The following is a 20318-nucleotide window of genomic DNA, read 5'->3' on the forward strand; positions in this document are numbered from 1 at the left end:
TTTCTGGTGCCATGGCAGATGAAGCCTATCTAAACCAGGTTCCAGTGGTCGGTCCTACCTCCCTTGCCAACCCCAGCTTCATTCTATCTCTGTGTTGTACTCACCATTTATGTCTGTGAAACCACACACTGAGTAATTCAGAAATCTAATGCAAACTACACCAAAGCCAGCGGGAAAAAAAACCAAACTCAAAACCCCCCAGTCTGTAACCAAATCAGCCCCCTGAACTGTTTTACCACATCATCGCTGGTGCAAGGAAGGAGGCAGGGACGGCAAAGGAGAGGCTGAGATCATGCAGCTGCCCAGATACAATCTGATGTAATTTGTCATGGAAAGGTATCTGCTACCAGTTGCAAACTCAAGTGTACAAATAAAAGCACAAAAAGCTGCTAGAGGTCCGCTTCCTACTCATTTCTCTGTCTCCCTGCAATAATATAACTTCTTAGTTTCTCTGGTTTGGTTGTGTCAAGTTAAGAGAGAGTGTAAATCCTGGGCAAATGTGCCCAGACTGCTCAGTGAGGAACGGCTGCACCTGTGATATAGTGATTAGATCCTGCCCTAGCACAACGACTTTATCATATTTTCCGGTTTCATTACTAACATTCATTAGCTATTCGTTGAGCTAGCTGATTTATTTCGTAAAAAAATCACATTATGACACAGACAGACTCCTCTTTTCATATCTACTTCAGCCAGCATTGACAAAACAAAAAGCCTTCCTCGCAAATAAATGAAAAATGATTCATGAAAAGGCAGTATTGGGGGAAAAAAGCGAGTAGAAAAGGCACAAAGCAATGCCATTTGAAGAAAGGGAAATCCATTGGCATGACAGCATTAACACTGTCAGCTAAAATAAAATCATAATTAGTAAGGGATTTAGATTCTGTACACGTAAGAAATGATACAACAATCTGCTAATTGGAGACAATGCTATTCAAACGTTACTGAGGAACAAAGGCTGGTACATAATTATGTGCAAGGAGTGGGAGGGTTCTAAGAAGTGTTTCAATCTAGTAGACTGAACCACAGCTGAGAAAAGGCTAAAACAATAGCCTTGAAAACAAGCATTAATAAGCTACTGTCACAGCACAGTGAGGATAAAGAAGAACATGTTTGTTGACACAGTGAGCCACATTTTGCCTACAGGCAGACCTTTCACAAGAGAGTCATATACATATATGCATAGTTTTTGTATACACGTGTGATAGCAAAATACAGCTGTACCATTAACTACAGAGAAGCAAGACTTCACAGCCTAGGACCATGTATTATAAAAGGTCCTACAAAAATAAAATCACTGTTTACAGCCTGTTTAGTAATAATTTTGACAATGTGCTGGGACAACTTACATGTAGTTGATACTCCTATACATTTTTTAATTACAACTACAGAAAACAAATGGTCAGACCTGGTTTCTGGTACCTGTGCTGCCATTAATAATTGCTAGTTTCCCCTTGGAAACAGAAGCAGCAAGCGACCTCATCTAACAGCGATGTTGTAAAAAGTAATTAATTAATACTGTATTTGTGGAGCACTCACAAACCACAGTGAGAAGCGGCAGGGAAAAGCCTATGAAGAAATTAATCATTCTGCATTCAGTGCAGGATCTGGCAGATGTGCAATAAAGAAAGCCTGGAGACATACATTAAATATGAAGACAAAAAAAGGGTTCTAGCCACTACCAGCAGAAATAATATCTCCTGAATGAGCATCATCCGCCTTAGGCATTAAATGTTTGATGTATTCTCATTCAATTCAAGGGGAAAAGTTCTGATTAATGTGGTAAGATTATAGCAAGTACCAGCCAGGTATTCTATGCAAAATATAGAAGCTGATAATGTAATTAAAGTCTATAATAAATATACATTCTGGGACTGGTATTTCCTCATTTCTGCATGCTTCATCTTGCAACTAAATAACACTCCCACAGTGCAGCAATTATTAGCAAATGTACATTATCTCAGCACTTGGAGGCTCCTGCCACCACAGCTGTAGATGTGCCATGTGTTAGCGCAGTAAATCAGCCCATGTTTCCGCTGCAGCTGCTAAACTGCTTCTGTAACCAAGCTACCCTGTTTTACAGCTAGCCCAAGTGAGTCAGGGTAGCAAAGACATGACAAAAAAAGGCCTAGCAGTGGTGAAAGCCTGCAGGTTCACAGCTAGCGCAGGTATCTGTACAAGCAACGCAGTTGTAAATCACTGATTTTATTTTACTGTACATCAGTTCAGTCCTGCTCTCCTGTCCACATAAGTTATGCTTTATCTTACCCCATCGGCTCAAATCTGAAGTCATTTCAACTTTCTCCTCTGTTAATCAGCAGGGACGGCTGCTGGAGAGGAAGGATGTGTAAGGAGTTCTCTAGGATGCACCCCTGGGTTGGAAAAGGTCTATCAAAGCTGCTTTCTACAGTACTTCAGAAATGGGGAGAAGAGGCAAGGGGGATCCATGCATGCCTGTCTAGAAAAATGGAAGATGTGCTAGAATAATCTGGCTGGCAGAAATAGTCTCAACATCTGTGCTGAGATGCAGCAGTGCTGTATTCCTAGTACCAAACCAACCCACTGCATGAGACAATATGGATGACCAAGTATAGTTCTTCAAGCAACCGCATATAAATCCATACCACCGTGTCCAGAACAAGACTTTTACCTGGGCTACTGAAGTCAGAAAGGGCACGCTGCCTGAAGGTGCAGCATGCGGTAGGTGACCATGGGCTGAGGAACGGCAGCATCCCTACGGGTTCCTGCGCAGCGTATCAACGGGTCCATCCTGGGGCTGACCCCCAAGTTATCCCTCATCCAGGCCCCAGGAGCCAGCCCCCACAGCACAGGGGCACAGCTCCAGGGTTCTGATCACCCAGTCTGCTCAAAAGAAAGGCAAGGTTCTTCCACCTTCTCCATGCAATAGCAGCTGTCTCTCATGGACAGCCTACCACCCAAGGTTGCATACAACCTGCCTCAGAAAGATGAGGCTAGCCTAAGCTTACCTAGCAAGGTGAAGGCAGGCTCAGGAATGCATGAAACTCCTAGAGACCCACAGGCTATGTACGTGCCTTCTCTCCATGCTACTGCCCATGGCCTAGGCTCCAAGCATATTCACTGTTTAGGAGCAGTCAGCTCGGTTTACTAGCTGGTGAACCACCGAGTAGTGCTTGGACTCTCTGCCTGATTCAGACACCACAAGTAGGAGTCTGGGTCTGTTCAGCCAAATGCATTCTGGTTCTCCATCCTGAGAAGCTTCAAAGGTAGCTGAGGTATCGATGTACTCACTGCCTTCTTTCCCGCAAGAGGGACATTTCTATTAAAAAAGGTGCATGGCATACTTTCTAAGGCAAATCTGAGCAGTTGCAGGGGAAAAAAAATACATTAGTTATCTTCATGAATATGCGTGTCCAAATGATGATGCACAGTTCCCTTTCAAGGGTCAACCTAACTGATTTCTGAGGATGCAGGTGGCCACTGCCTCATGAGCAAAGAGATAAATAATTTTAGTAGACAGATCTTCCAGGATAGCATAGCAAAGCTGAATATGTTTGTCCTCAGCTAAGATAATGGTAGTACATAACAGTGTTTTTGCTTTCTCCAGCAGACATGAAAAAGGCTTATATAGATACATCTTCCATTTACTGTATTTATTAGTATTATTGAACTAATAGAAATTGGGGTAGATTTTTTTTTTTTAAGCCAGCTCACCAGTTAGCTTCTATTTGACACCAGCAGGACATAGCATGAATCTGTTGTTCACACAAGATCTGCTCATTTCAAAATGAAATCCAGATAACTAAATCTGACTGAATGTTAAAACTAACCTATCTCTTTGCAGGAATGCAGAACCAACTGAAGATATGCCTAGCTTTCCCAAAGATAAAAACCAAACGACAAACCTAAGTGCAGGTGAAAGTCTTGCAACAGAGCTGGCAATCACCATGCCGTAATCGAGACATTCTAACAAAAATATCAGAATTTGTAGAATTAACCAAATGAAAACATGAAATAAGAAAAACCCCACAGCTCAGAGTGATAAAATCAAGAAGTTATAATACTGATAGTTGAAAAAGGCTAGCAGTACACAACGTTATCTACAATTACAGGGTTCAAAGACGATGACAGCAAAACTCACAATTACTACATACAAGCAACTTTCTCCAATCCTTTGTAGCGCAGAGCACTCAAATATATTCATTACTTCATTTGAACACTCTAAAATTTCCTGTCTTAAAAGTCTGAACAAGGCATAAGGTTAACTAAAGCTAGTAAAACTGTAAAGGCCAATGTTCTGTTTCCTTGTTCAAAAAGCTCCGAGGTCAGATTGATTCCCACATACACTGAAGAGTTCATGACAAACATGGCTCCCTTTTCCAGCTAAAGTTTTTGCTGACCTTTTCTTGAAAAATGATAGGTTTTCATACTGGGTATTCTCAATAAACGATAGCTAAAATATAAAAATAAAAAATTGCCAGGTACATCAATATTAATGTACAGGTCCTGCCTCTCCCGTCTTCTGACTCATGGGAGTTTGGGACATTAGAATCACAGGGAAAAGAAATCACTTTTTCAAAGGCAGTTTCACTGACGTTGATATTAAAATACCTATTTCTTTTTCAACACCTGAGAACAAGGTAATTCCTCACTTCACAGGTGTCTGACAAAGCTGATGCACTCTTGCTGGTTATCAAAGGATTTGTACCGCTTTTGGTTACATACCAGAAACAGCCAAAGCCCTGGAACAGGCAGTGTTGTGAAACGACAAGTGTCTGTAGTTAGCACATTTAAATATAATTAACAGATGACCTCTTTAAGGGACTAGTTCTTCCATCAGTAATGTTCTTTTACTTGCCTGGTGAGGAGATGACAAGGAATTTAAACAAACAAAGACTGACTATTGTTGGAAAAGAGTTGTTTTGTTTTTTTTCCATACCACAGACAGGCATGCTGTGTTAGGGTGCTGCTACACAAAGTGACTGCTTTCCTTCATTCATTTTTTAGAACTCCCTTTGCGCTCCATATAGTAATTTGTGTCAAAAGTGATCACCATCAAAACACATAGGTTCTTTTTGCCCTGTAAAAAACGTATCCTACCCTTAGAATCATAATTTATCAGATTTTATAGATAATTAACATATTATTATTCAGGAGAATTGTGTATAGGATGGCTAATACTCCCAAGAGAGTCTAATTTCTTCCAGCATTTCTTAAACTCTCTTTGCTATTTGTTGACGGTTTCATATAAAGCAAATTCATTGATGTAGTGTCAGTTTGTAATCCCTCTTTGAACAGAGATTTTAAGCCACAAAACAATGATTAGGAAAGCAGGGACCTAAGAAATACAGGTAGCAGAGAAAACCTTGTCAGCTGGCTAAATCTGACTGATGGTCTATTTTGTAGTGCCTCAGAATCATCAGCAACATAGACAAGTTTTTTTTATTAATTTATCTTGCTACTGCTCAAAGAGGAAACTATCTTGTCCCACAAGGTATTATAGCAGTTTCGCAGGTCATGCTGCCTTACTGTTCAAGTGGCTATAGTGAATGTAAACATTTACCTAATAGCCTTTTTAAGTGCTTGCAAACTGCAAACACCAACTCCAGTAACACAGTTTCAGATTTTTGATTGCTATGAACCAGAGAAAGCTGAAGGATTACAGGGTAACAGTGCTAAACCGATAATGGGCACCTCATACCCCAGCTGAGCCTGCATTTTAACTACAAGGAACATGACATCGCAGTCAATGGCATAACAACATAAAGACCTTGGTCTTACCCTTTGTTTTCAAGTCGTTTAATACCTTGGATTCCACGGGCAGTATATCGCTCACTAGTTTTATCTCAATATTTCGGGACGCCAGTTCAAGCAATTTTTCAAAAAGGCGCTGACCCTGGGAAGAACATTAAAGGACAGCAGAAGCTGTAAGACACAGAACTGCTCAAACGGCATATCAACAAAATAAAGACACATGTTAAATCAAAAACATATTGCACAACAGCTGAGTAAATACTTGCCTAGATATAGTTAAGTCTACCCTAAAGGGTAGCAACTCAAACAACATTTTTTTGGAGAAATACTGCTTTGAAGGCCAAACTTGCTTCCTCCTTTTCCCAGATTGTGCGATACTATTGCTAAGAGGTGACACACAGAGAATGAAGTGTCCAGATTTTTTATGCTGTATAAACATATTTAAAAATTAATTTTCTTCTAAATAATTGCATTCTGTTAAATCAGAATAAAAAGGGCAAGGAAAAGAGTTTATTACAGTTCTTCTGTATTGAATTATTTTTATGTAAGTGGTTCTAACCATAGTATAACATATTTTCAAGGGGTTGTGTGCTCATCTTTAGATGAGCTATACCAGGAAAGAAAAAAATGATCAACATGTATTTCATATGCTTCTACTTACACTGTTATAACTTCACTATTTATACCTTATTTCTAACAAAGAACAAAAAAAGGAATTGTCAGACTAAGCTAGATGCATGTTAAAACAGAAATCAAGACATTTGTTTCACATGAAAAACAACACTTCAAATCACCATGTTTCTATATCCAAGAAATAAAGAAAAAGTAGATCTCCTGATCGCGTAAGTTTTAGATTCAATAACTTCATGAAAAATGCTTAGAAGCATCTAACTACACAATGTCCAGCATAAAATATCCAGTGTATCGCCACTGTGCTGTGTTACTACAACCGCAGTTAGAGGTTATTTCCTCGCTGCCATCCTGGCTTACTCCAGCAGACACCACAGCTAGCAGCTGAACACACAAAAACTTTGGGTTTTAGACAGCTGACAAAGTGCCTGCCCTACCCACCCAGTTCACTCTTGGTTTAATACAAAGCTGGCCCCAAGGCACAGCTACAACCAAAAAGCACCAGCCATACTAACTAAAAACAGGTAGAAGCTCAAGCTTCCCACAGAACCACATCGGATAGTTTTCTGTACAGACTTACTCTAAAAATCTTAGAAAGATCTTTCTGTTCAACAAAAAACAGAGAAAGCAAAAGCATTTTGGGATGATGCAATCTGACATAGCGTGGACTAAAAAACCCTGAGGCAGCAGCCCTCCTCCCACACGTAACCCTGAAGCAGCAGCCGGTGGAAAGCCACCCTCTGCTGTCACTGCCTGCACAGGCTGACACTTCCCAGCCTTGCTGGGCCGTCAGCATTAAGCAGTCACAGAAAGTAGCCTGTCTACAGTACAGACCTGGTTTTTAACATCCACTTCTTTTGAATAGACGTGGCAAAATAAGAATACCCAGCCCCCTAAAAACTTGCTTTCTCAAAATTACAGAGCAGCCAGAGGCTGCAAAGGAAACACAGAACTACTTTTTTGTTGTTGTTGTTTAATATATTTATTTTTTAATTTTTACTTTATTTTATTTTTAATTTTAATATACTGTTTATATTTTACTTTTGTGATATCTGCCCTTCTTGCTGGCTCAAATCCACTGCACAGCTCCCCGCTTGCCCCAGGGTTCCTAGTCAAGCTAGTGCCATAACAGAAGCATCAGACAACAGCTAACTGAGCAGGAGAACAAAAATACGCTTTGCCTGAAGCTCCAAATGTTTCTGGAGGTGACAAAGCGGTTCCATATGTCAGAAATAACACCTATGATTTAACTCACACCCCCAAAAGCCCTTACTGAGTTGCTGTGCAAGTCAACGAGTGGTTTTCCCTCACATTCCTCACAATGCTAAAAGGAGCCTTAATTCTTACATCAGTGATTGTGTTGGGATTTTTTTAAGAGGGGCAGATGTTACCAGAGGTAAGAATTCATGAGATAACAGTGTGGAGGGGATAGATGCTGCAGATGGAGTTACGCAGCAGCTCCATCGTGATCCTAGGGAGCAGGCAGGCACTAACCGATATTCCCAGGTGCCATGCTCCCCCCCAGGAGGGTCTCTCCTGCCCCTGCTGCTGACTGACAGTGCTAAACTCTAACCGAATCCGGGAAAAGCAATCACTGTGCTGTTGCCTGCCCAGTTCCCAGCCCATGCCTTGCCCCGTCCCCCAGCTCTCCCAGGGGGACAGGCTCCCGATGTGCCAGAGCTCAGGCAGCCTTTGGACCCGCTTCTTCTGGGTCCACCGACTGGAGACATCAGCAGTTTTGATTTTCATTAGTTATATTTTTGCAAGAAGTAAGCAGGGAAAATCAAGGACTAAAAGGCTTGCATGACATAAATTAATGAAATATTTATATACACATGGAAACAGCTACTCAGTTTCCATGTGTTGATTTAATTTACTAGGTAGAAAGACAGACACACACTGGTTTTGCTGGTTATCTGTAAAAACTAATTTTGACTGGAAGCATAGTAGAAAGCTCTAGCATAGAAAAATAAACATGGAAAAAGCATTCATAAATTTGATGGAAAGTGATTTGCATTATCAGTAAGAATTAATGCATTAACTGTTCTGCTAAAGAAATACTTAGAAAGTTAATGTCTGAAGCTGTTAAAGTTAATTGTTTCAGGGGATGGTTCTTTATGTTTGTTTTTTCCCCATAGAAATTGTTTATGGACATTATTGCCACTTCTACCTTCCCCAGATTTTATTTGCATATGATTTACAAAAGCTTTGATAAACAAGGCTGGAATTTCTGTATTCATTTTAGCTTGGACAAAAAAGAACATGGCAGATTTCCTGAGTTTTACCTGATCTTAGTCTGCCCTGATGTGCCCAACACAGCATCCTTGATGGACCACCTGGCTGTCTCCCACAGGCCATGCTGCCAGCTGAACGGCCCATCCTACGGGTGAATAGATCACTTGCAGTGCAGCCCTGCATCCCAATGAAGACATCTCCTCTGAAAATACATCTAATCAGGGACACCACAAGCTATGCATTTATAATATCCTTTTTTATCCAATTATGTTTATAAACGGTAAAACCTCAAATTGAGAAAACACTTAAAGCATCTCTAAGTAGTGATGGTTAAGACTAGGAGTGCACTCACCACAAGTATGCGTGTTCATACAGGTATACCAAAACCCACTACCCGGTGCCCGAATTGGAAAGAATTCCTTCCCTCTAATCTCTCGTGTCATCGTCTTTCAGCAGGCATTCGTACGCTTACCAAGGCTTAAGCTAGATACTCTAAAAAACTATGAAAAATCCACAACTTGCTTTTAAAAATCTGTATGCACTATAGTAAAGTAGGGTAGTAGAAATTCTTCCTTCATTGTTGAAGAACCTGGCCTTCTTCCCTATTAGTATTAATTTTAATATTAAAATTTCAGTTTCTATACTTTCTGACATGTTTACTTGCAATTTTATACTGTTCTGTTCTACGAAAAGGAAAAAACAGACAGGACAGAAGGTCTGAAGAGTTTTGCCACTGCTGTCATCACATCTGAAATGCTTCTGCTGAATACAAACCCTCCTGCTGTCATTCAGACCACAATCCCTTTGTGAGACACCACCAGGCTGCTGCGCAGCTACGTGACAGCCATAGGAATAACTCCCAGACACCCAGCTTGTGAGGCCTGAGAAACAGCACAGCCAAGTGCTGTGAAACCGCAGCCTGCTGCCTTATACCAGGCCTGCATTTCATCAACCGATACCACCAGCAACCTGCCTCGCCTGATAAAACAGCGTCTTGCATTTTTCACTGGGCTGTTTCGAAAAACCTACTGAAATAAGACAACGTAGGATGTAAAAAAGTATTTATCACATCAACAAATGACATTCCGATGGTAGTTTTAAACTGCCAGATACCTGAAACATCAATCCCAACTGTACCTGCCGTAGCCACCTGGTGATTTTTTGGTTTTTTTTTTAAAAAAGAAAGTTATCATTAACAAAAGGCCCTGAAATAGCTTCCAAAGCAATTTCTTAGAAGTCACTAAGTAGGCTGATTCTAGCCTGGCTGATTTCCCTTGCCTGCTGTTGTCTTTATCAGCATGCATTTCTCATTAAAAATTAAATAGGGCAGATACGAACATAAAAATGCTGTATTTATTAAAGTACTCTAAAACTGAATTATTGTGCTCTTCAGTAACTTAGATTCCTACAGTTTAGACAATGCTTAGCTTTTTCTTTCCACAGAAATAAAAGTAGTTACTTCTAGAATTTTCTTCTGGATTTATCCTGTATAGTTCTACTAATATTTTTTTTAATTTGTATTATGATCAAGCCTCTGGGTGCATCTATAAAACATCACTAAAAATCATAGCACAGTGGCAGAAATCAATAGAGCAAATAAATCAAGAAATCCTAACTTTGACTTCTGATGTTTACCACAGAGCAGAGAAGCTCAAATGCTCTCCTCAAATTCCTCTAGCAAAACAGATAATGAAAAGGCAGACAATGTGGTTTCCTTTTAAAAACTCCCTTTTTTTTTAATTTCTTTTATATGCCTTAGTCTGTACTAGCTGCACCTAGGAGACGTCATCACCTGGAAAGGAGAAATGCTTGTGTACAGGTGAGCTTACACAAAAGAAAACACACTGCAATCTCTACACCTGATGGTAGCTGATTTCTGCTGGGAGCTGTTAGGCTTGGAGATGTGCTTTTCTTTGTAATTATTGGTGTTGTTTAATTACTGTCAAGGATGGGTACTTAAGCTCTGGCACTAACATTTGTTCTACCAAAGGAATCACTTAAGATCTTTGGGCAATGCATGTCTGAGTGACACATGAGTTGTCAGGTTCGTTAGGAAGCTGGACAGCCGGCTTGCAGGTCACCATCAGATGGAGTGGGAGACTTCTCCCATCAAGCCATTTGGGAGCTGCACAATAAGCAGGTAAACTGAGATAAAGTCAGAACCATCTTCTTTTTTTATGTGATCATTGTAACAATCAGATGCAGATCTACCCTTCAATCACCTTATTGTCATCCAAATAGCCATCCAGGGAGAACTGTGCCATGATTATGGCAATATCAATAAACCATAATGTCATGACATCTTATTTGTGAAACATGAAATGAAATTCATGAGGAAGGACTTGCTGGAACTATAAAAGGTCACTCTAAATGAAAGTTTCTAAACATGAGATGAGCCAGAGGAAATGAATTATGAAAACCACGGAACTGGCACGATCTTATGTTCATCTCTCTCTTCACTGGAAATGAATCACAAGCTATCCTCAAAAATTGTGTTTCCATTGTCCTCTGATATCTCTAAACATCAGACTGCCACAGGAGTCGTCACATGTTCACATTCAGAAAAAACCGCAAAGCCTCTATATGACAACCACCCTGCTATCTTGGAAATGCATGCATGAAGATGACAACCCAGTGTCGCCAAAACACAGTTTTATTCTGAATGAGAAAAGCTGGAGGAAGCCTACTCAGTATTTTGCCAAATGCATATTTGTTTACGTGATGGCTTAAGCTGTAGAAGCACATCAGATGCACTGCAGCACCACGAGCGTTTGGAGACTCCCAGTTTAGCAGGAGTGATGAACTCAGATGGCTGAGCACAGCAGTTGTGACCTGGAGAGCTCAGGCAGCAACGACTGCTTATTTAGATTTATAACAACAAACCGCTGACAGGCAGCTGTCAAGGACACTAGGTACCATACTCGCAAACAAAAATGAAGAAAAATAAAGCAGAAAGTTCTGCAATTTTTTATATATATATATATACACACACACACACACACATATGTATATGTGTACATAAAATTGCTGAATTTCCTGCTGTATTTTTCTTCAATATGTATATTGGACATACATGTGGGTATATATGTGCATGCATGTGTGCCTAAAAGTACACAAACACATATACAGAGAATGCAGCTAATCCTTGTAACTAATTAAGAGCAAGCAATCTAGCCTACTCAGCTTTTCTCCTTCAAAAATCCATGTCTGCTGAAGTGTTCCTGTAGAGAGCCTTGCTTTGCAATATGCCTCGCATGTTCATAAAATGGAAATTGCTAGTTATACGGCAGGACACAGGTCCGTATGGAAAATGGATATGTCCTTAGTTTCTCATAAAACAAGAATTGTTCAAGGAATGACTAGGACTTACTAAGCACCGTGCTACCTGGAAGTTTTGCAACTCATCCCCTTCCATTTCGTAACGCTTCTGCTATTTTGGGGCAAATTTCCCTGAACTCAAATTGTAGACTTGAGGACATTCAACTTCTACTTTAGAAAATCACCAGATTACAAGGATTGAAGCTCCTCTGAAATTTGACTTTCATTTTACAGGTGGAGAAAGCAGATGTAACGATTCAAGTTTTTCCCTTTCCCTTTCACATGCTGAGCTTTGTATACGTTCTCTGGGACAGCGATTTGCTAAGAATCGCTGCCTCTTGGCAATTTCTTTAGCAATGAGACTGGCCAATAACAGTATCGTGGTTTAGCATGAATAGACAAGCCTGACAGAAAGATCTATCAGCTGTTCAAGCCCACACTGCAGTGCAAATGAGGAAATGACTGGAATATTAATTGCCTTTAAATAGAAGTAATTACTCACTTTTGTAAGACTACTAGCAGGCAGAAACAGATAACTAGAATAGAATATTATGAAAAACGTTTCATTTTTCTGGCTTTAACAGTCCATTTGAGGATGAAAGAGCAAATCCACTTACATGTCTCTTCTTCCTTTTCCTTCTCTGACATTTGGCAATACCTGAGTTTTTACTTTGCATAAGAATGTGGAGCAATGAATGGATTTGACGCTTAACTACTCAAATCCCAACTTCCAGTTTGCTATTTTTGTCCTCTGTTTGGGCTTTGTTAGGCTCTGCTGGTTTTGAGGAAAATGACATGTTGATTTTTTTTTTTTTCCCCAGACAAAACACCTTTAAAAGATTCATGCACATGCCAATTCATGCACATCCTAAAAACATCTAAGGCACTATACCTTTGAATTCCTCTGCTTGAATGACAGTACATGGGTTTGAGGTTTCTTAGATGATAAATTTAAATAAAGCTTAGCTGCATAATTACATTGTGAAAAATCTCAATATTTTGATACTTAATAAATGCATTCACAAACTACATTCCAGTATTTGTAAGCGTGCTAAAAGGAAGGCTTTACACTGCATTTTCCATTTGGCTGCGCACCTCAGATTCTCCCTCTTTTAAACGGACATGCGGCAAATTTATTCTGAAAAGTTAATATATGCCATTCAACTAGGCTACAGCCTCTTTCAAAAGAAGAGAACCCAGTTCATACTTGAAGACACAGGCTATTTGCAGTACTACCTTTGTTGCTCGGAATACCCGTCTTTGCCTATCATTTACCAAAAGGCATTTTTTTTTACTGCACAGCATCAACAGAACTAGAGAGGAAAGTGAAATGTTCATGGAATAGTATAATAGATTCCTTACAGTTACCTGGCTGTCATTTCTAAACCCATTTCATGTTAGCTGAGTGGCTGCTTTCAGCAAAGAATCCGTTTGGTGTAAAAGAGGAGATACTGTCAGCCTATCGATTCTTTGATACCTTAGTTTCACAAGCGATACTAAGTGGAAACCTGCCTTTACCATATTTCTAAGATGACTGCTCTCAAGATGGAAGCGTTTGTTGGCACAGCATTATTGTAACGCATGTCTACCTCTTTTGCTATGATTTATGATTTTTCCTATTGCTCTTAATTGCAGAAGTCTTGAATATGGCTCCCTCCCAAGATTCATCTTGAAAAGGTATGATAAATCATCTGATACTACATCGTTCTTTGTAAGAGCGATTCTGTCCATCTATTTGGCTGCAGACTTAATCCACATGCTTGCTCTTTTACTTCATCAGTTGCATCAAACAGAAAATAGGTGTATAGAATTCTGGATCGCCCCAAATTATGGATGTGTTAATACAGGTACAATTTTGCAGGTTTCTTAAGATTACCCAATGAAATCCTTTCCTAAGATGGAAGTGATATGAATAGGTGTTCAATGTGTTATCTAGTCCAAGTGTTCCACCACTCCCAGAAAGCTACTGTGTTAGCAGGAAAATCCCCATAAGAAAATGGTTTTTTGGACTACCCAGAGAGGTCTGCTACAGGGAAGGGCTGTAGGTCTAAAAAATTCATCGTGAAACAAGAAGAACAGATTGTTAAAGTCCCACCCTTTTGTTAGGCTAGAACATACCTGGCATGCTGATGGATGACTGTGATTGAGGTCCCACTGGGAAGATACTATGTCAACAGACTTTTCAGCCATATTAAGCAAATTCATCCAGCCTTGGAAAAGAGACAAATGGGATGGTGCACTGTCTGAATAGTTGATCCCTTCAGGAATATTTTCCACAAGAGCAACCCTGAGAATAGATAAGGAAAAAATAACCACTTAACAAAAGCACTTTTCTTTATTCAAGAGTTCCAAATTGTAAAGAATGTCAGGTTTTGGAGCTGTGGTTCAACATCTGCTCCCAGAGGCTCTCAGCAGTGTGCCACCCCGCAACTCGCTCTGAGGTTGCTGACTGTCATGCTCTGCACTTCCCAAAACAATAAAATGTGGAAATGACCTCCTGTTAATGCAGCAAAGCCAATTAAGCTTTTGAAGCTCTGCAAAATTAGCTTAAACATGGAAAAGCTTGCTTTGTGTTACACAATAGGTGGGAAACAGTCCTTAAGGTGAGGATGGGAGGAATGAAATGATCTTTTCTTGCTTTGCCACTCTCATCTTGGCATTTAATTTCTTTTTCTCTCTAAGCAATGTGCCAAGACACACACTCCTTGGCATTCCCTTAGGCCTGCTTTTACAGCTGACGTTTTAATACATCACAGTCTCTAGATATGAATCCTCCCTTTCCAACTGCTCTAAGCTACCTGTTTTTTCTATTTTTGTTTACCTGTGTAAGGCTGTAACTGGGATCCAGTGGTTAAGAAAGAAGAACTGCGCCCTTTTAATTTCTTGTTCTTTTTGGAAGGCTCCTTGATCTTATTGTCCGTTTTATACAAAATGCATGCATTGCATACATTCACGAGAAGCTAAAACACCATTGCAGTAAGCTGACAGTTCAAAGCATGCCCCTCTGCTTCAGGGCAATGGCACGTTTCGTTCAGCATACTGCCTCATCGCTACGTTTCCTTAAATTGCAGCAGGTAAAGCTTCTCTCTACACTCCATAGAGAAATCTTAAAAATAAACGAAAGTCAAACGAGTTACCCAATTCTGTCTATGCAAACAGATGAAATTTTCAACTTATCCAAGTGGCACTTCTATAAGTGCCCCCAACATCTGCCACTTTTACTGTGAATTGTACAAACCAGATTTAGGAAAGCTGCAGTAGGGACTTGGAGAATATTGCTTTTCATCGTATCCAAGTACCTCAAGTATTCCCAGACTGCTTCTGTACTCATTAATAGCATTAATTATCAACTCCAGCAATACGAATATATTTTGTAAACTTTTTAAAAGTAAATCATTAATACAAACCTCTAGTGTAAATGGGAATTGTATACTTTTTGACTGTTGGAAAAACAGATTAGTGCAGTATCTTCTATTAACTCAGTTAATCCTACAGGGTCACATGGAAACTTTTACAGCTATTTCAGAATATGACATTCGTGAAATTAACCCATTAAAACCCTGAAGATTAGAACTCTAACAGTGTAAAGAAAACCCAGCAAGAATAGTGATAAAGTAAACCTGTGGTGACCATCACTTTTTTACTCTCCTAGCCTGGCAAAAAAATCCCCCCCGACACTAGAACAGGCACAGCTCCTCCTTTAAACTTTCAAGTATGTTCTCTTATTCCCTAAAATCTGTCAAGCAACATACATGTCACTAAGCTACAATTGCTGATAACATTCTCCACAACAAACTTTGAACACTATTGTATTGACTCATAATAAACTTAACTGCATTACAGTAACAGCTATAACACCAGTAAATTAACTTTAAAAAGTTAAAAACACAACTTGATTTCTAATCTCTTCAAAGTATATTGTATTCTAAAACATTCTACCTACCTTGTTTACAAACTTTTAAAAGTAAGTAGTGCCCTAAAAATTTGGTGCCCTTATAAGTCTATTAGCAATGCCACACTTTTAAAAAGAAACTACTAACACTCAAGGTTTTAGGCTTACTTCTGCTGCATCTAATCCTGTTACAGAACTTAATAAAACTTTTGTTAGATCCCTTGAAAGCCTGGTTAGTTCTTTTTCAGTAGTTAACATTACTAATCACATTTTAGCTCTTAACACCCCCCATGTTCCCGGAGGTGTTTTTGGAGAACTGTAGGATGGTCACATTCAAAGAGCAAGAAATCAAAGCACAGATGACAAAGTGATCTCTCCAAGGACATAAAAAAAACCCGACCCAACAATCCGGTGGCAAAGATAAGAAATGAATCTATGTCTTTCTGTCCTCTTACATCTCCTACACGATCACACATAGATACAGGACAGTTATTTTGAATATTCTCCAAATACATATTTCCTATTGAATGAATACTCAAAAAATAATCTATCAAATACGGTTCCGATTTAGCTAGAATTTAAAAGTGCATAGAACTCCCTTAACACGAAAATGACCAAAATTTCTCAACATTAGAATATTGCCCAACATGCACAGCGTTTTATGGTTGAACCTACGCAAATGAACACACAGGAGCCCACAAAACAGCTGATGGGACTGAATGTGTCACAGTCCCTTCCCGTGGCTTGTAGCGGTGCTTCCCACGTGCCATACTGACTTGCTGTCTCGCTGGAAAGCATCAGCTCAACTTCCATTCTTCCGATCTCAGTCTTTGGCAAGCTGAGAGCTGCCAAACAGGTAACCCTGTCACAGTCACAGAAGGGCTGAGATGAGCTGGAGACCACGTAGCTCAACCCACCTTGTTACAACAGGGTCAACGACATTGCCCAGTCAGGTTCTGACTATCTCAAGTATCTCCAAGTCCAAGAAGCTTACCGTACTATATTTGAGATTAGGGCCCTGAGCCAGATAAACACATCCATGCTTATTTCTGATGTGTTGACTTCACGCTGTTGAGCTCCAAAGTAGGGGGAAATGTAATATCTATATGTTATAAAGCCAGATTTCAGAAGTTGCTGGAAGCTATACCTCAAAGTGTAATGCAGGAAGAGCTGCAGATGTAGGCCATTGCTCTATATATACATTTGGGTGCAGATACCATCAAGATAGGCAAAATAAGTTGGGCTCTTCCTCCTGTTCCACAGATTAAAACCATTTACTTAGTCAAAGGAAGGAGCAAGGCAAATTTGCTGGGCAATTCTCTTCCCTCTTACAAGGGCCCTTCTCAGGGACAAGGTGCATCTTGGTAAGGAAGTTTGTCCTGACTGCTGGGCTGAACTTGCCCATCACCAGGAGATCAGCTTCCAGCTTTTCAACCTGCAATACCACTCAGCAGGCTCCAGCACCAGCACTGAACAAGGAATGTGGCTACACAGCTCCTGCCATTTTATAATTGGGGTTTGGTTGTGTAATAGAAGCCAAATGCTTTCCAGTTAGCGAACCTGTTATTCAGAACAGATATTATCTATTAATATATTTCCCAGTCTTTTGTTTAACCACATACTAAGTACTACATGTTCTTTAGCAGACAAAGACATTTCATCTAGCTAGGACACTATAAAATATTGTTTTCAGAGTACAGGCTTCCCTTTAATAATGAACTGATTCTGCCAAAAAACCGCAATCTATTCCCCTACCCACTCAAAAACTCAACATCAAGCTCTGAAGTTTAAAAAAGTCAACCTTCAAGTTTCTAAACTAAGTGATTTTGCCTTCATAATCTTCCCTGTTCCTTTGGCACAATAGCAAATTTCCAGTTTATCATCAAGAAGAGCTTTGTTAAAACCTCTGTGCAAAAGTTTAAGTTCGCAAGCCCCAATTCCATCAATAAAAGCTAAATTTAGCTCTCATTTTTGTTCCAATATGACCCACAAAGAGGTTTTTAAAATATGGTCTAACAAAAACTTCCAGGAGAGAAGTCATTCACAGACCTTGAGAGAGATCAGACATTGTGACATAATTTATTCTGCAAAAATGGCATAATAACAAAGCAAAACAGAACAAACGTAGCGTGGTGATTAAAACAGACTTTTCCTATGCTCAAAATCATTAGCAGATAACCTTACACTTGTTGGATGAGATGGCCTTCCCTTCCCTGATTTCATGGTGCTCCAAGTATTTAATCCGATTGATGCCAGCACAGGCTATACAGCTGAATATTCTCAAGGCTACCTCACACAGGCTGAGGAACCTGAAAGTAATGTTACGTGATTTCTGTGAAGTTATAGAGAGGGGCAGGGTCAGAGCTGAGATGCAAGCTCCTCTAAGCTAACAGAAATGTGCTAAGCAGCATAATGGCATTTAATACCTACCAAAGAACAGACCTTGACCTCAATAATAAGATGCTCCTGAGCTCCGCTACATGACTTGCATTTTGCAATTCCAAGTGAACTCTGTCCCAGGCTAAGGATTCTTCTTCATCTTTGACAGTTCTTTGGTCAGAAAGCAAGAAGTTTTGTTTCTGATCTTGCACCAATTTTTTTCCTCTGAAGGAAACAGAGATACTCTTAATTGAGCATCTGGAGTAGAGTAGAGAGAGGGCTATGTCAGTGAAAACAGGCAGAGGCTGTAAGTCCGCCCCTTGAATAAGCTTGGCGTTATTAGCAAAAAAATTATAGCTCTGTCTGTTGAAAAGTTCAGCTGTAACTGTTACACAAGTATAAAAGTTCTTTTGATCCAACTTCACATCGTATTAAAATGGTAAGCTGTGGAACATTATTCACTCCAGTTTGTCTCAGTGCAGAATCATATACAGCAAAGAAAATCTGGTCACGTGCACTTCAGTGTCTCTACAACACCTGAATTTACTCACCATTAAAGGGAAGAAACATGGTAAGAAAACATTGCAATGATTTGTATGAGACAAAGAAATAAAAGATAAGCAAATGCTATCTTTTTTCATAAACCTGCTATAGTTCAGACAAGGGGGGGGGGGGGGGCGGGACAGGGGGAGAGGACTGGGCAAGATGCACGAGTCCTGTCTCTACAACAGGGTCCAAGTTACAGTACCCTCTTTAGCCCCTCTTCTTTCTTCAGCCAGAAACCCTGGAACCACCAACTGAAGGACCTCAGCATCTTAATATCCATTCAAAACCTTGCAGCTTTCTCAGCCCAGTGCTTTCCATTGAGGTGTTCACCACGTCAAGCCCTCCACTTCCCTCTCCATCATGTCACTCCTACCATTCTTCTCCCTCAGATCTACTCATCAGCTGTCATCCTGGCCAAGACCATCATCACTTTACCTCCTCAACAGAACCACAGCTCCTGCTCGTTTCTGAAAGGGATTAAGAAATATCCTTCCAGACAGGGTACAATTACTGTTTCAAGAACATGCAGAACAAGCCTCTTTTCTGTGCCTGTAAGAAGTGTCCATAAAAAAAAAAATAAATAGAAAATACAGCACAACTTATGACTATATTGGATATTCCCCTTACAGTCAGTGGTTTGCAGGATTTGGAAGATCAAGTGCTATAATTCCACTTGAGATCAGACTCCAGAAAATAAAGGTATGCAGGGTATTTGGATATTTACATGGTATAGCCAGTAAAAAAAAAAAAGTAAACTGTGCATTGTATGTAATATTTACCTAAATTCTTGCAGTATGAGAAGTTACAAAATCTGCTAGCTACCACATACATATGCTCTTGATTTCAATTGTAAATAAAAGTTCTGACCCACTAAACTCACGAAAGAACACAACGGTTAAAAGTGAAATGGAGAGCAGATAGGATTGAATTTTAAACGGACTGTGAACTCCAACTAAGCACCCAGGTTATCAGCATCTAACGGAGAAGATCACAAGCTCTCTAACAGTCCACTGACACCGGTGGTCTCAACTGGCAAGGCACATGGCCAGTGTTTGTACGCCTGCATGCTCCCAAGTATATGCGCTACAAAAACTCAGCTGACATTTACTCGTTTGCTTTTTGAATTTCAGTCGTGAAGACTGATCTCCAGAGACAAAATCTTGGGATGCCGAGTGCTTGGTTTAAGACTACACTTTGAATTAGATCTGCAGCGAAGGCAGGTAAGTTCCTATTTATGGTGTTATATATATTTTTCTGCAGGCATACAGCACCGCGCTCCAGTACAGAGCTTTACCTGCACATTTCTGGGTACGGGATAGAGCAGAATTGTGTGATGTTTAAACTGAAAAGCTGCTCTCAGTGCCTCCCTGGTGAGTACAAATTTTCCACATGATTCCATGCACTCAATGATGAAACACTGCAATAAGCACATTAACTGTTATTATTTTAAGAAATCAAACTCTGCTGGAATTTGAGAGACTATGGCGCCAGTCTGTTTCGAAGGAGGATTCATCTCTTGATCGTCTTTAGTTTCAGAACCTGGTGACCACAAGATACAAGGGTAAAAAGGTAAAAACCTCCCAGC

General features: G+C 40.0%; 1 protein-coding gene across 1 annotated transcript in view; it reads right to left on the bottom strand.

Annotated features, from left to right (window-relative positions):
• The window catches only part of PLD5 (phospholipase D family member 5), a 191098-nt gene that overhangs the window by 57069 nt on the left and 113711 nt on the right, over nucleotides 1-20318 (bottom strand). The window contains 2 exon segments of the mRNA XM_055714919.1: nucleotides 5761-5875; nucleotides 14035-14203. Of these exon segments, the coding sequence (XP_055570894.1) occupies nucleotides 5761-5875; nucleotides 14035-14203 (284 nt within the window).

Source organism: Falco cherrug, chromosome 6, assembly GCF_023634085.1.
Source record: "Falco cherrug isolate bFalChe1 chromosome 6, bFalChe1.pri, whole genome shotgun sequence".
Taxonomy (NCBI): Eukaryota; Metazoa; Chordata; class Aves; order Falconiformes; family Falconidae; genus Falco; species Falco cherrug.